The sequence below is a fragment of the Haliaeetus albicilla genome, chromosome Z (genome assembly GCF_947461875.1).
Source record: "Haliaeetus albicilla chromosome Z, bHalAlb1.1, whole genome shotgun sequence".
NCBI classification, from domain to species: domain Eukaryota; kingdom Metazoa; phylum Chordata; class Aves; order Accipitriformes; family Accipitridae; genus Haliaeetus; species Haliaeetus albicilla.
This window is the reverse complement of record NC_091516.1, coordinates 8,349,316-8,367,084: the sequence shown is the minus strand read 5'-3', so window position 1 is coordinate 8,367,084 and position 17,769 is coordinate 8,349,316. Positions and strand designations below refer to the sequence as shown.

At 38.8% G+C, this 17,769-nt stretch overlaps 1 protein-coding gene across 5 annotated transcripts in view; it reads left to right on the top strand.

Annotated features, from left to right (window-relative positions):
* Positions 1–17,769, top strand: part of PDE4D (phosphodiesterase 4D) — a 648,147-nt gene that overhangs the window by 519,281 nt on the left and 111,097 nt on the right. For all 5 annotated transcript variants that reach the window (XM_069776687.1, XM_069776690.1, XM_069776688.1 and 2 more), the window contains one exon: positions 2,731–2,922. In XM_069776687.1, coding sequence (XP_069632788.1) covers positions 2,731–2,922 — 192 coding nt within the window. The remainder of the gene's footprint in view (positions 1–2,730; positions 2,923–17,769) is intronic.

The following is a 17,769-nucleotide window of genomic DNA, read 5'->3' as shown; positions in this document are numbered from 1 at the left end:
ATTTTAATCAGTTGAATAATGAAGTCCACTGTTAAAGAAATGAATTTAATAGTCACTCCTTATTCAAAATTTTCCTGCTGTGAGACAGACTTATATTTATCTTCATTTATTTCTTACTTTTAACTTTTGCTTTAGAGCTTTCAGACAAGCTTACATATATATTTTTTTTTAAATGATACTGCCATTGCAGAAGTTAGTCTTATTGAGCACAAGAGTAAACAATCCTCTTCTATTTTACCTAAAATTGTAAGGTCTCCCCTCCTGCCCTCAGCAGAAAAACAAAACATACAGACTGTGTATTGTTTAGGAGTCTGTGTGTTCTTGCAGCTGTTTAAAGAAAAAACTTATTTTATTTAGGCAATGAAATAGAAGTGTTAAGAAATTTGGATATGATGAACTCACAGATGTTCCAAACCCTTCATTGGTATTGGGAGTATCTGGTGCTCCTGGAATACTCAGGAAGTCAAACTCAAGAGATACTGATTGCTAGTGAGTAATAATAGTCATGCTAGTAGTAATGGCAATATGGTTATTAATTTATGTCACTATGAGCTGCAAAGGGTGTTTTACTTTAGTATTCATGCTATCTTACCCTTTCCAATATGTTTTTCAATATTTTTTTTGTGAGCAGATATCACAATGATCACAAAGATGCAATGAATAGGGAAAATGAAGGGCAAAGAGGAGCTTTGCGTTGTCCAAGATCACCCAGCGGGCTGGTGGCAGAACTCTCATTTGATTGTGTTTTAAGCTTTGTTAGCTTGAGATTGATAATGTCATGTAGTAGTAGCACATTTGAGGGCACAGAAAAAGTATTCAGGCATAATCAAAAGAAATCAAATTTGAGAAGAAGTGTATGTGTTAGGATTTAATGACAATGAGTTGTTCTGAAAACTACAGTGAAAAGAGGATTAAATTGCTAAGCACTCTTGAAGTTTGTTTAATACCATTTTCTGAATAGTTTTTTTGGAAAAAAAAAAATTTGCTTTTCTACATTCCAATAGTGAAAGGTGAATACAAAATAAATAATATAGTCTGAGACCAGCAGAAAGCTTGCACTTCCAGGAATATGTGCAAAGTAGCAATGAAACAACGAAATAAAACATGAAACCAAGGTCCATTCTCTGCCAGGCAATGCACATCTCTGTCAAAAAAAGCAATATATGTTTTTTTGATTAGTTCATTTAACAAAGAAAAAAAGGCCATGGGAATGCTGTCACTTCAATAAAACATTAAAGCAGCAACCTCACTGCAACTTCAGGTCAACAGTAGACAACAAGAAGAAACAAGCTAGTGCAGAGAGTAGCATGTACCTACTGTGACACCTGCACCTGGCTAAAATCTAATCAACAGCTGACATGTAATGAATATTTTCTTTTCTGCTGTCATTAGATATAATTGAAAATGAGTCGGTGTCCTTCACATGAACAGTTTTCAAAATGGTGGGTTTAGATGGGTTCAATACAAATACATATTATGATGTTAACACTTACCCATGTTTAATAAATCATGGGAAAGATCCTCTGTTCATGCCTCATTCCCAATGCTCTAGCAGTATTATTTAAGTTCCCATTAGTATGGCAAGTGAGCCCACATAGTTATAAGCCAAGGTCTCATGCACACCTTTCCTACAATGCTGTAAAACTAAAACTGATTGTTGGTTTTATAGAGACACAACCAACTAGGGAAACAAAAGTCATTTTCCACTAGCTGGATAAAGTGTGCTCCATCCCATCAGATGGAGGCATAATCTTGCTAATCCACATGTTAGAAGCAGAGCCACATGCTCCAAAAAGACTCCATACGGTGCCAAACACAGCTGTCGGGCTGCTAAGCAACACAGGTTGCCATGAGCATGTCCTCCCAGCACTGTCCAACCTGCGCTAGTTTCTAATTGATTGCAGACTCCCATTCAAGGTCTTTGCACTGATTTTCAAAGTCCTCTGTGGAAATGTCACAGACTACATGAAAGAGCATCTTCTCTTTCCTTCTCTTTCTTTCTCTTTTCTCACCCTTTAGCCTCTCATGACAGCAGTGTTCCCTAGGAATGATAAGCCTGTTTATCACTTTTAATACCAAATACAATAGCTAGAAGTGCTGGATCTAAACTGTGTAGTTCAAAGACACGGATGGCCACAGAAGTTGCGCTGGTTGGCAGTGAGCAAAGAACTAATTTCTTCAATCTGGTTGTAAAATAGCAACTCTAATGCATGCAAACATGCCCAAGCACAAACACATGCCTTAATCCCACCCCAGTGCTTTGTTTATTGGGACAAGACGAAATATGTTGTTGAAATATTTGGGTAGTAATGAAATATTAGGGCTGGGTACTCAATAACAAAAGAGCCCTCAACTGCCTCAACAGTGGGAGACAGGCTCAGGAGAGATGGGGCCTGAGGAAGAAAACAGTGAAGCATCATGTTTCCTCAGGTATAGAGCTCGTGGATACTCTACAAGGAGAGAGGCATAAGGCTTCTTGTATTCCTAATAGTGGGGTTTTTCTCTACCAAATTTCTTTTCCTTCAGACTTGTTCTTTTTGGTTATCAGCAATTTTAAAGTATATTTCTTGTGTGCCTTCTGCCACGTAGCAGTGGACTTGATCAGGTCTTTATTTCCCCATTATTACCAAGAAGCAATTATCTAGTAATAAATTTGTCAGAAGAGTGTTTATTACTTTCAAAATTCTTATGTCGGTGGCATAAATCTTTTCCTCCTTTTTTTTTTTGCAGTTTCGATGTAGACAATGGTACATCATCGGGACGAAGTCCTTTGGATCCCATGACAAGCCCTGGATCAGGGCTAATTCTTCAGGCAAATTTTGTCCACAGTCAACGTAGGGAGTCTTTCCTTTACCGGTCAGACAGTGACTATGACCTGTCTCCAAAGTCCATGTCCAGGAACTCCTCCATTGCCAGTGATATGTAAGTACATTATAAAAATACGTTTAGCCTATGTTTTGTCATCTGTCTTTTCCAGCCACAAGAAATTTCTTTTAAAAATCAAAGACAGTAATCACTTATGGTATTGATGTTATCGATAATTGTTTATTTCTTTAATGAAGCTTGTACTTGTTTCTCCAGTTTTCTGAAAGTAAGGGTGTCATGAGGGTGTACTTGATGTGTTTATGCACTTTATTAGCTTTGACAGAATAATGAAGATAGTCAATAGTGATGTATCAAGACAGTAAAGAGAGCTCTGATTGCCTGGCTATTAAGTTATTTTCAAAAGAAGTGATACAAACTCAATTTCTGCTTCTTAATGTTCTTAAGAAAAAGATTGCATTTGTTTGCACCAGGTATTTTTAGGTTTTAGAGAAAAGATTTACCAGCTGGCAGAAATTAATAAATTCAAGAGAGGCAAAAATTATTTCAAATACTCTTTTAACTAAAAGGCAAATTTTAACAAAAGGCCTTTGGAAAGTTATCCTATACTCTCTCACTATTCTTCTGAGATGTGTGTATTTTCTGCTAGTGCATCATACTTTTCAAGTATGTGTAGACACTAGGTTACATGGGTAATGGAAGTCAGATGCAAATCTCTGTTTAGTTGTAAGACACTAAAAATGTTAAATGTCCTAGCTTCTAGTCACTTCTGAGTAATAGAAATTAAGAATTAACTAAATTTTTTGGTTTATTTGCCATATCTGCTCCAAATTTCACTGCCAGGTAGGTATTTATGGTTCAATTATACATCACTAAAATAAAGGACCAGGCTTGTAAGGGTCCCCTAGGGAAAGAGGAAGCCTAAAGCATTAAAAATCCAGCATTAATATCAATGCTGTTTTTTAATGAGGCAAAACCCAATCAATATGCTCTTTAAAAAAATAACAGAGTACGCACAACAAAGGAAAAAGGTTTTCATAATGATGAGTGAAATTTCACCTGATATTTAATTTGCAGTCATTATAATTGAACACTATTTTCAGCTTACATATCATTTTTTATAATGTTGATTAGTCCATCTAATTATAGCTGTCTTTGTAAGCATCAAGATGAGAAAAATTCATGCCTTTACGGAGGGTTTGTGTAAGGTCCATACCTCAGTTAAGTCCTGTAGATTGAAGTACTTAGTAAGCTTTGTGCCCAGTGTGATCACTTTCGGTTGAGACAAAATGAGTAAGAAAAAGACCAATCCTTCTTGTCTTGTCGGAAGGAAAAACGCATTTTGCTTGCAAATAGTGACCCCTTCCAGCAAATCTTCCTCTGACAGATAACCTTTTTTTTAGATAGGGAAGAGTCAAGCTTTTAGTGTGGCACCTGTGCCAGGATACCATTTGGAAAGATTTTTACATTCAGGGGGACAATCCAGGTCACTGTGTTGCTTAGATGAATCATTTCAATTAAGAATTCAATTAGTGCTCCATCTTTGAACTCATAATCCAGTTCTGTATTTCCTAGAATTCTGGGTAATATTTCAGCACATGGCAGTAAATTGGATAACAACTGAATTACTGAAACACTGAGCACACTTTTTCCTTTGGATATTTGTATCTATTTTTCCTTTCAAAATTTTCTTAAAATACATCTATGTATAAAATTTGTTGGACCCCACATCTGGATAGATTTTTTTTCACAGTGTTCTGTCACAGAGGAGCTGTTGTACTAAGAAGGTAAATATTCATGCCACTGTTGGATGGGAGCACATTAGGAAATCTAAAAGGCAAGTTGTTTTAACCATGGAATATTAATCACATATTAGTAAGCCTAATTATAATAAGCTTGATTATATCACAGAAATGAAGTAAAAGAAAACCAAGGAGTGAAAGAGGGGAAAGTTTAAAAAGATAAAATAGAGAGGAAAAAAAAAAATACTACAAAGGTCTTTATATATGGTTTCAAGGAGGAATTGGATGTGCTCATGGAAAGGAAACCCACTGAAGTTTATAAAAATAGATAAACCACTCCAGTTCAGGACATGCCTAAATGAGGTGGAGGCTGGAAGAGTTATCAGGGGAAGTATCACACAAATTTTAGATTACTCCCAAATTATCCTATTTCCCTTTTCCATCTATATACAAGCTTAATTTTAAGTATTGCATGTTTCTTAAGCATGAGCAAAATATATTACAAAACATACACATCATTCAGGTAACGCAGGTGAATTAATTGTAGGTAACAGTTTAACATAGAATCCCCTGATTCTTCAGTACTTGAGCTACCAAGCTCAGTATTTCACTTTGTAAAGCAAAATAGAAAGCAGAAGGCATGCATCTTGTATTTGGAAGGAATATAACATAAAGATTTCTGGCATTTCCACTACTCTCAGATAGTGTGCTTAAAATAATACATTCCACTTCAGTAGCAGCAGATGAAACAAAAACAAGGCTTAAGATTTTAGTCAAACATGGAGTGTCATGATAACAGACAGCCAGCGGATGGCAGTGCTGAAGTACTGAATTCATCATTCTGTCATTATTATTTGCACAGCTCCAGCCGAGGAAGGGAACACAGTCATGCTCAGTTCTTTGCAAACCCAAGATGAAAAGATGGGCTCTGCCACAAACAACTTAAAGTCAAAGCATAAAGTGATAACCAAGAGACTAACATAGTCAGATACTATCCCCAGGCAAAGGTATAACGTGAGTCCCTATGCCCAAAGTAGTAAATGTCACAGAGCAACCAAAGGGAGTTTCATTCAGTGAGTTGGGCTGTAAAGTAATAGAAATAAGGGCAGAGAATGGGGAGGTGGAAAGATTTTTCAAATCAGAGAGACTAAAGTATATTCTAAAGTGAGAAGCCAGATTAGCTATGGAAAAGAATAAAAGACAGAGTGAGTGCAAGGCTGCTCAGATGAGAAAAGGTTCGTGGGGCAAATATGGGTGCAGTTACGGCACTGAAAGAGGCAGAAGAATCAGCTGTAGGATAAGAAAGGAAAAACAAATAAAAATGAGTAGGAGTGAGTAACATATCTTTTCAATTATATCTTGGAAGAAATAGCATGGTCATAGAGAGGAAAAAACACAGGACTTGGAGATGACATGAGGATATGAGAAAAAGCCATTCAAGGTTGTGAACTGGAGAGGCCAGTGGTTTAGACAGGAAGATGCAGGGTCCAAGGCCAAAGAGCACAGATGTGTTGTGAAGCCTGGCTGTGGGATTTCCAGCAGAGAGATGAGGGTGTGCAAGAGAAAGAGAAGTGAATGAGTGAGCCAGTGAGGATGAGTGAGCCAATATGAGGGAATTACAGAGCAGGATCTGTGATGAGAGACAGGAAAACAAGTTTAAAGGGAAGGAGAATAAAGAACAGAAAATAAAAAAAAAAGTCACCAACAGCACTGTTGCAACACAGAGAAAAAAGGGAACAGAAGCTAGAATCGTGGAATCATAGAAACATTGGGTTGGAAGGGACCTTAAAGATCATCTAGTTCCAACCCCCCTGCCATGGGCAGGGACACCTTCCACTAGACCAGGTTGCTCAAAGCCCCATCCAACCTGGCCTTGAACACTTCCAGGGATGTTGCATCCACAACAACCCTGGGCAACCTGTTGCAGTGCCTCACCACCCTCACAGTGAAGAGCTTCTTCCTTGCATCTGATCTAAATCTATCCTCTTTCAGTTTAAAGCCATTACCCTTTGTCCTATCACTACCTGCCGTTATAAAAAGTCTGGCTTTCCTGTAGGCCCCCTTTAAGTACTAGAAGGCTGCTATAAGGTCTCCCCAGAGCCTTCTCTTCTCCAGGCTGAACAACCCCAACTCTCAGCCTTTCCTCATAGGAAGGGTTCTCCAGCCCCCTGATCATCTTCGTGGCCCTCCTCTGGACTCGCTCCAACAGGTCCATGTCCTTCTTATGTTGGGGTCCCCAGAGCTGAATGCAGTACTCCGGGTGGGATGTCATGAAAGCAGAGTAGAGGAGGAGAATCACCTCCCTCGACCTGCTGGTCACACTTCTTTTGATGCAGCCCAGGATACAGTTGAGTTTCTGGGCTGCAAGTGCATGTTGATGGCTCATTTTCAGTTTTCCAGCCACTAATACCCCCAAGTCCTTCTCTGCAGGGCTGCTCTCAGTCCACTTATCGTCCAGCCTGTATTTGTGCTTGGGATTGCCCCAACCCATGTGCAGGACCTTCCACTTGGCCCTGTTGAACTCCATGAGGTTCACATGGCCCCACCTCTCAAGTCTGTCAAGGTCCCTCTGGATGGCATCCCTTCCCTCCTGTGTGTCAACCACACCACACAGCTTGGTGTTGTCACCAATAAGCCAGCTGAAAGATGAGCAAAATCATCAGTGTTGTACTGGAAGAACTGTCAGGTTTATGTCTGAAGACATCAGTGAAGCAGGGAGCTTTGTGGCTGTCTTGCAAAGGTGGCCTGATTACTTACTACTCACCTGTTTGAACAGCTATTGCTGCTCAGAACTTGCACTTGCAGACAGAGACAGAAGTGGTAACACTTCATATTCCTTTCTTGCTAAGGGATCACTGCCCCGATTAATGGAGCAAGATATCAAAGGAGTAGAGAATCTCCATTTTAACAAAACACAGGTCTCTAACCAGGTTAAAAAAATGGATTCTTCAATGAAATCATTAGCACTCTTATGACCACTAGAAAGAATTCAATAAGCAGTCCCCTGGCTGGGGCAGAGCCATGTTTTAAGTGCCGCTCTAAAGGAAGAAAAGCATGTGTAAGTCCTGCTGTGATCCTGAAGAAGCAGACCACAGTGTAGCAGACCAGACCAGAGGACCAAGTCACTCTCAGTACAGAAGTCTGTCTGAGCTCCACTATGTCTTCTGAGTGTATCTAGGGGAAAAGGTATGTGACAATGAGCACTCCTTAAGTCTACCCTTTTTCCATTTCCACAAGGTCACAGAACACTGCTTGGACACAACATCCTGGCTTTTCCAGGACTTGGCCAACGGAACCTCACTCAGTAAAAAAGTAGCTCATGTGGGGAGTTTTATCGGCTTCTTTAGAGAGGCTTAGCACTCTTTCCTCAATGAGGTGAAATATCATTATAAGGTCTAATTAGTATAATTACACAAAATTTCTTGATTTCTATTAAACCTTGCTTCCATCTTTCAAGTATCAGAACCCAGCCAGGGAGCACTGACTGTAGGGAACTGCATGGTCATTGGCCTGGTGATCTGCTAAATGGAAAAATGGCCAGCAGTACACCCATTCCCCAAACTGGTCAACCTACTGCTATTTTGCTATACCTTCTGTAGATAGTAGCATTCCTCTGCTGCTGTCTGTGGTAAAAGAAGTGTCAAGAGGATGCAGTTTACTCCAGGATTTTTTCCCCTATAAACTACAGTATTATCCTGCCTTCTCCTAGAGGATGTGCTGCTTTGTAGAATGTATTTGCATGTATCTGTAAGCCTTGGCTCCATGTTTACCAAAATGAAAACAAAAAAAAAACCCAAAAAATATGTCTTTGAATAATAAAACCCAAATGTGGACTACTTTGGAACAAAAAGAGCCTCTGTAGTCTGATAAACATGGATACTGACAGAGATTTGGGTCGTTCTGGCAGGGTGAATTATTCCCTTTTTCAATAGCTAGAGAAGTAGTTGTGGGATTTTTAATTTGTGTGGGTATTTTTTTCCAAAATAAAGCCAAAACAATCTGTAATTTTGCAAAGAAAAAAAGAATAGCAGAATTATTCTGGCTGCAAAAATCACCTTAAATAAAGGGAAATTCCAAGGTAGGGAGTTCCCTCATTTGTTAGTGACTGGCAGGTCTGGTCCTGACCTAAAGCTGCAAACAGGCTGAAATATCCCTTTAACTGGCATGTAGAACAACTGCCAGAGAAGAGAATTTTTGAGGTAAACCTGCACACATTTCCCAGTTCTCAACAGTCTGCTCAGCTTTTAAAAAAATTGCATTGTATTCAATCTGGGTCAGATTCATAAAGGGAATGTACTTTAACGGCAGACAAAGATGGCAAACCTGGACAGTTAATAAGGTTCACCTGAGCCTTTAACATGCCAATAAAATCATTAAATTAGGATATATTTTCTCATACAGAACAGGAAGCTAAATTACTAGTGATACAGTTTATTCTTCTGTTTCTGAGCTAGGAAGGCCCAGATTTATTAATAAAATGCTGTGCATATGCATCTGAAGTTACAGAGAAGAAAAACTTTTCCCTGAAAGGTTCTGGCCAAGACTCTAGGAGAGCAGAAAGACATGCAGTTACTGAGCAGAGTAATTGCACCTCAGTTTAACAAATTAGAAACAATTGTGTTTCTTTCCAGATAAACTGCTGTTGAAAGTCCTTATGATTAATTGGATTCTTTTCTCAGAATCTGTGATATTACTATATCACAGATATTACTGGCTGAAAAGAGCCAGTTAAACTTCAAAGCCCAGTGTGCTTTAAAAAAAATCTTCTAAGATGCATTTTCTATGGGTGTTTCAGCTTAGAAACAATTTTTAATGAAAAAATATATTTAATTGCTTGACACATTTATTTTTCCATGGAAAGAAATGTGCTTACATGACTCTAGGAAAAATAGGCCAATATTTTGCTTCATTGGGTTTTGCTTCTTTGTTCTTAAGGTCTTTTACATTGAATAAATCTCCAGGTTGCAGCTTAATTTAAGCTAAGTAATTAGTAAAGTCACTTACAATCTTTTTTTGAGTTATAAACAAAAACATTTCGAAAAAAGACCACTGTGTCCTTTCCAGGTGCTTGGGACATTTTACAGATGGACTCTAAAACAAAGAACTCAGTAATACCCAGTTTACTTAAATTTAAATAATAAGTTTGCACTAACTCCATTTGTTGATCAGGAAATCAGTTATGCTGTAAACAAAAAGAGAACATTTTCACATTAAGAAGGCTTCTTTTGATCTGCTTTTTAATTCAGAAGATTCTAAGGTATTCTAATATACCTTTATATGGTTGTTGAATCAGGATTTTTCTGTTGAAATGCATTGATTTTATCTTACGTTCAGACAATACAGAATCATTACCAGTTTTATGAGCAGATGCTAAAATCTTTTTCTGAATATAACTGTCAGTTGTCAAACACATCACTTCCCCTTCAAACACTTCTAACATGTCTGGCTTTATTTTCCCTCTTCTGGAAATAATGGGTGTTTGAAACAAAATAGCAAGTTACTGCTCCTGTGCTAAACAAGGCAGACTGAATTCCTAAACCTCTTCAGTCAAAGGTGGCACGTTATTAAAAGCATGGTACCAAAACTGATTCTTAGCTGGGGTTTCAGCTACATCACACCACCACTCATCTCTGGTCTTGCTACACAGTTCAGCCATGGAGGAGAGGGAGGATGAGTGTGTTTTGTGTGTGCACACATATGCACGCAATACTGAAGGATGGGAGCAGCGTGGAGAAAAAAAACTTTGCGAAGAGGGACGAGAATGTTTTAGGAGATGCCTCTTAGACTGTTTTTCCAGCTCAGTGATCACCTACATGCACAGGCTGAATTTATTTCACAACCCAGAATAACTTTAGCTCTTGTTTCACCCCTCAGGGCACGAACAACGCTCTGTATGCTTGCAGTGGCACTAATGCTGTGTTAGCTGTAGAGTTTGTTCCCTGAAAATGGACAATCTGAAATTCTGATGGTTTTGCCTTATTTTTCTTGAAGTCTTCTTGTTTCTTCTTACATACACACATTTACGTGCCTTTGAATTTGGTTAGGGGACCCTTTTTTCTAAATGTTGAAGCTGAGAGAATCTTCCTGTGGCTGGCTGAAAGCAAGCTTGCTCAGGCTGGGAAGTTACCTTGTATAGGTGCTGTTCTCAGCAGCTCTGCTCTCATTTCTTTTAGACAGGAAATCTTTCAGCCTGCATCAGTAGGAGATTCACATGGAAAGTCATGTATTCTTATTCTTCAGAAGTAACACAATCATATCAGTTCTCAAGACTTAAGCACATGGGGCAGGGACAAACAAGCAACCAAATGTCTGCTGCTTAAAAACAGTTAAAGGTAATAAATTTTATTTTCATTTGCAACAAGCTAAGAGTTTATATATGTCAGCTAATGCAAACAAAACTGATTAATAGAAACTTGTTAAGCTGCACTAACTTGATTGCTTCCAGTTATGTGTGCACACCCACTAATTTTCTCTAACCTGAGCAGAAAACAAACCTATCCTTTAGTCATTGATACTTGTTTGTTTTACAGCCTTGCTTTGAGCTAAATGATGATTTCTCTTCTATGAACAGTCCAACAATGGCACTGCTGAACTGGCCTGGACTCTTCTGATTCAGTTCAGCTCTTTTCTGGTTCAAAGTCCTACAGCCTCTGGCTTAATCCAGTCCCTCTTCAACACACAAACCAAACCTCTGCAATGCAGTAGCTTCTTTTCCCTTGCCATTGCCTCAGTGATCCCCAGGCAGACTGCTTTCTGATTTTAGAAGGAAAACCAGATACACTGGTGAAACACTTTGGCAAGTCCATGCTCTTTTTCTCTTTAGGACTGAGTAATTCTGTCAGACTTAACACAGGCCAGTTGCTCAGAGTTGTCCACCATTCTTCTGTCATCTAAATGGTCTGCTGTATTATGGTAAGATTAAAGCATTGAAGCTTGGTGGCTGTTTGGGGCAATACGATACAGGTGATTTCTTGAGCTGTCCTGTGTTTTCATAACTTGCACATCATGCTGGCATCCTTCTGTGATGGCCCACTACATCAGTATCTACATGATTTCCTTAGGCAGATTACCCAAGTCAGATGTGCAAATGCAGTCTCTGTGGAAAACATTTAAGCTTCTTGAGCAAGGAAGTAGCTGGGCCTGACACAAGAGGCCTTGATCCCTTGAGCTCTTCCAAAGGTGCTATGATACTTTCATGGGAAATGGAAGAAGCTTGATAGTGTTCCTATAGCACATTATATGTAGTGCTGAAAAACAGTATACTTCCCATTCTTTGAGTTAGTCAGCTGATTCTGATTCCAGCCCATCCAGCAATCCTGAATGAAGCATCTGGATTCAATGGGTCTTGGTTCATATCACCATCACTGAGATGTAGTTAGCTGCCCTTGTCACCCAGCAAAGTCTCTTGTTTCTAGTCTGCTCAAAAGCACAGGCAGTGTGATATGATGCTGGTGATGCACAGTAAGGTAAATGGGTAACCAGATAATACTTCCTGATACTGCCTGGATTAAATCTCAAAATACTGATTTAAAAAAACCTTGGTATTCACTGTTCCTTTTCAGTCCTTTATTCTGTAATGGATATGATCATTCTGTCTTTCCAAGTCTTGAGAGTGCTTCTCACCTTGGGTGCTAATGCAGTTCAACTGGAAGTAAGATTGTAATTTGAGTAACCTAACAGTGATGACTTCAACAGAGCATACTCCATGTATTCAAAGGCTTCTTTCAAACCTAATAAAGCATATCTTCAGGAACTCAGATGGTGGCATGAAAAATTAAAGTACTTTCTTGTACAAAATATCCATTATACCTGGAAAGCTCCAGGTACATTAGTACATAGCATATCTTGGTGTGTATTAGTCGTGTAGTCATCCACATTTGTTTTGAGCTATCTTTTGGATCTCTAATCATAAGGTGGCCAGGTGTAGTTTTCTTCATCAATACACCATAATGGAGTAACTGGATTTGTGCTCCATATGAAGTTAATTGGGGTGTTTGGAAACACATCTGAAGTATTTGCTAGTAAGATTTACGCTGGAGAAATGTTTTTTTCCCTTTGGTGTGTCTTCCTAAGTCTAAGTTGCTTAGTTAGATAGCCCAAGAGGAACCACTATAACCAGCCCTTCTTTTGGATGGGATAATGGACTTTTCAGGGCCTATGGCTTTTCTAAGTCAATCCTCTTCCATCTGGTGAAGCTCAACTGAAATTAAGTAGGTTGAACTCTCCAGTACTTTCAATATTATATCAATACTTTTGACTAATTAGGGCAAGCTCTCTTGCTGTATTAGCAAGAAGTATCAGGAGGACATAACTGCACAGTGTTCAGAAACACTCAGACAATAGCTGACAAGAGTCTGCTTCATTCAGGGTCTAATTTTTGTCTACTGTGTTATAGAACAAGTGGTTTCAAGTAGCTCTTCATAAAAATCCTTTAAGGTACCTGTTCCCAGAAATAAATAAATGCTCTGGGAAAAACAACCCCCTCCTCTGTAGCTCATGACTCCATCAACAATTTCAACTGCTTGCTGTCTCAACCCTAAATCCCAGCCTGCCCACAATGTCGTAGACTCTAGCTCTTGTCTTAGATGCCTGATCATCCCTCAAATGGCACTCAGCCTTTCAATGAGATGCAAATCACTGGCAACCCACTGACTATCTGGGAAAAGCTGTAAGCCAGTTTCTGTCACACCCCATAATGTGGGCACAACATTGAGAGGTGCCTCATATGCCCAGTCCGCCTTAACTTTTGGAGCCAGGCCTGGGCTATCTCATATTAGGACTAGAAAATTGTTTTCAAAGTCTTCCAAAATTGAGATAATATGACTTAAGTGCTATACCTGCAGAATAAACTAACTTGGAGCACTGTGATTTTGGACTCTGCAAAAGCAGTATTGCGAACCAGCCCATTTGGATTCTCCAAATGCAGATGATGATAAAGTGCAAGCTGCAAGGAGCAGCCAGCCACCCCTCCTGCCTGCTCTCCTTAGAGCACAGCTTTTGCTGACTAGTATCATTACATGATGTTTCCATTACTCTATGAGAGTGCAATCTAGAGTCAGATTTCATTGCTGCTAAAATCTGAATCTGAGCAACGTGCATATTTTCAGCATACCTAATTCACGTTTCTTGTGTGTTCATTTGGCTTCACCTGTAAAATGTTATGGGGGCAGAAAAAAAAAAATCCTAGCAATTATGGCAAACTATCACCTTACTCTCTGTTCTCCATTTGTGGTTTTGCACGTAGTATATTTGTGTGCCAGCGTATGTGCAAGCAAAACACAAATGGCTCATCTAAGCTGTATTTATTGCATGTTATTGGACAGTAAGCCTGAATCAGCCTTGTATACAGAAATGAGTGGATGTCATGTTTAATCCAAATTTAGATGTTTACACTGAAAAAAGCAGGCTGCAATAGATTTTCTGGTTCAAATAGAAGACTACTTTCATGTTCATCTTCTTTCCTATTTTGTACTCTGTGTGTAGAACAGTATGGATTTTCCCTTGCTTTTGTGTTTGCTATGTTTCTATATTAAAAAATTATAATAAAAAACGCCCAAATACAGCTCTGTAAAAGTGGAGTCAATTCTTGTGACAATGCAACAAAAGCCTTAGTTCTTGCTGTGGAGCACAGTTCAGGGATTCTAGACAGCCACTGTCCCTTAGCGCTTTTCAAAGTCTGTTGGCAGCTTTATTCTTTCAAATGGGCTATGTCCTAAGTTTGTAGCCAGAGAATTCAACACAGAGTACACGAGTTGGATTTAAAGCCTGACTGACAACCTCAGCCAGTACTTATCCTGGGGAGATAAGTGAGTTTTTCATTCAAATGGAGGAGTGTGGCAAACCAGTATCATCATGCTTTAAAGTGGTACAAAGCGTCAAGATTCTTTCCACTAGTCTTATAATTTAGGCTATAAAAATTGTATCAAGATTAACCAGGAATTTTATTTTGACTATATCTTGTCCATGAAAAGGTATGTGTCAAGTTGGTGTAAATGTTTTGTACATTTTCCCCCTCTATGTAGACAGAGCTCTTATTTATCCTGTTTATGTCTCCCATCTGCAACATGTGTCCTCAAGATCACTCACTTGGTATTTTTCACATATGTCTAGGAAAGCTTAATCTGAGTTTACTATGGCCTTTACGAAGACAAACCTTATTCAGGACTTTCACTGCGAAGCTCCACACTGACAAGTGCAGACTCACATTTTTAGTGGTCTCTTAAGGTCTGGGACTCACTTTTTAATAGGTATCTTGACTTTTTTCTGACCACATTAAAAAAACACCCTTTCTTTTTTAACTGTATCCTAGCAGGTCTGCAGAGTATCTGTCTAGCTACTCCTCTTATTAGATGATTATATTAAATTATCCCAACTTAATTAAGAAGTAAAAGTAACACAGTCACCCTGTCTATCCTTGTGTTAATCTTCCTGCCTGCTCTTCTGTCTGTCCATGCATGCATCTCTAAGTTCCTTTTTAGTGGGGGCAAAGTTAATTACTGTCCTGTAATTGGGATAGAAGAGACAAATTAATGCCAGTCTTGAGGAAAGGAAGCAGAATTTTTGTACATTTTATTTGGCAACAGTCAGCTGAACACGTTCATCTAACTTCTGACTTAGCACAAGCACTTTTATCTCTTCTCCAGGGTGGGGACTATCATAGGTTATATGGGGTGAGTTCAAGTATGTCCCACAGGAAAGGTTAGGAAGCAAAACCCAGAAAATTTGCAGAAGGCTAGGTTTCATCACTTTAATATGGTAAATAATTTGCAATGCGTTATATAATCTTTGGTCTGCTAATGGAAATTTGGCCTGTGTTTTGTGTAACAGCAGTTCATCTCATGTGGACTGTTGCATGCTTTAGCAGTGTTTTTTGGTGGTGATAAAATTTTATAATTTTAAATTTTTGGGCTATGTGAAAATTAGTCTGCTTTCAAATCTGTCTTTCTTTCAAAAAATGAAGATGTAAATAAGTATGCCAACCATTCTAGTTAACAGAGTCTAACACTGATGTGAACAATTTCTTCTAACCTTAAAGATTAACAACTCTGTTTATATTTCAAGCTTGTGATATACAGCACAGGGTTTACACTCCCTCTTGCTGCTTCTGTATATAGATGTGTGGCACTATCCTGTCCAGAATCCAGACAGAATCATCTATCAGCTTCCTTATCATCTGGAAAGAAAACAGCAGGACACTCATACATTGTAGTGTTTACTATACCACAGTACACTGTGGATCAATGGCGCTTTGATTGAATCATATGTTCTTGCTCTTCGGTACAAAAATAGCACACTTCAGACGTGTCTGCTCCCTTTTTGAGAACTCTCACCTTTTCCAGATTTCCTGACCAAAGTGGATTAAAGATTACTCACCACACTATGCAATTGCTTTTCTGTTCAAGTGCGTCTGGTATGTGCTAAACTGCTTTGCAAAAGCTGTGGATATGTGTACTTTAAGTATCACACTTTCACCAAAATAATGATAATTTCTGGTATTGTTGCTCTTGACACAAGGGGCATTTGAAAAGTGGAAATTAAATCCTGGGTTGATTTCAGTGCATTAAATTAGTATTTAATAATGCCCCCTCTAAATATAACAAGCTACAGTATTTTATCAGTATTCTCCAATGAAATGCAGTCCAGCAAGAGCTTAAGTAGAATGAAGTTTGAAAATTAGAGGAGCAGGGCCATGTTATTTTATATAAAGGAAAAAAAACCTCCAGGGCAGAAAGCCCGGAAATATGTATTTGTTGCCTCTTAGAAGTGCCACAGTATTCAAAGGGTGGCAAACAGGGGCACTGAATGGGAAGAAGAGCAAGAAAGTACCACCTCCAGTAAGGAAGTCCACAAGAATTTTTCAGAAGGACCATCCTGTTTTCATAGTTTTGCCAATGTGCACTTTGACAGTTAATAACTATGTTGTAGCAGTTGCCTGGGAATTTGAAGCACTGATGAATATTTCGTGCATTTGTGTCCTATGTTGGGCATTCAGAGTGTTTGCCACTGACAGATGCTTGTGATGCTAAAAAGAACTAGCTCTACTCTATCATCTGGCTTATTCAGAGGTAGAAACAATTCAATATTTTTGTTCTTTGTCCAGTGCTGCTGCAACTTGTAAAACTTTTCATCTCCAGGATTCTGCCCCTTCATCATTTCCAAATATGGGAATTAGACTAGATGAATAAAAAATGGTTTGCATATTGATTTTAGATACAGTTTCTATGCAGAATTTGATTGCTCAGAAAACACACTCATTTCTAAGAATTTGCTCAACCTTTTGTTTGCTTTTTGTCTAAACAACCTGAGTAACAGATAAAGTGGGTAGGCATGATAAAGACTGGCAAATAATTTACTTGAGGCTTTAGGCTCTTCCATCTTCGCAGAAGTCATTCATATGACTAACACAGGATTCCTTGCTCTGCACAGCTGTGCCTCTTTAAGTGTCAACACAGAAGAGAAAATGGCAGTAGCTATACATAAATAGTGAAAATATTCTTTATAAAGGGGAAGAAATGAACAGATTTTACTGAGGAACAGGTAAGCCAGCTGTCAGACAGCAGATAATACCATTTCACAGAATTTGAAGACAAAGAGCATAATTTTTTTGGAAGTGAGGTAGTGTATATATTCACATTATGGCTGTTTAAGTGGAGAACAGGAGAGAAAAGGAAAACATAGATGTGGCTTATCTTCTGCTGAAGCCTTTGTGTAGCTGTGTAACTCATTAAGCAAACCTGATCAGAAATAATAGTCTAGGGCATTTCCTGATGTTTTCATGACCCAATGAAAATGTGAAGAGGTACTAAACCCATCAGGTCATTAACTCCCCTGTTAATGCCCTGAGCTGATTCCTGATGTCTATAATAACTGACTGGATTTGGCTTCATTGGGCAATTAAAGCCTCTGAGTTCCTCCCATGGTGCCATGTTTCTTCTGGTTTAGTGTGAGGATCAGGCTTACAGGCTTTCTCAGCCAGTCTGGGACTGTGGTTTCACTTGAAGCAACACCTTGTTCCAACCACTCCTGCAAAGACCTTGTTAAACATGCAGACTTCTTCCACAAGGTCTGTAAAAATCCATTTCTCTGTTTCAACTAACAGGAATAAAACAGATGGTAGTAAAAACAGCTACACAAATATTAAGCATTATGATAATTTTGAATATTGGGGAGTTCTGTTTCTCTGGTTGTATTTACTGCTTTTTTA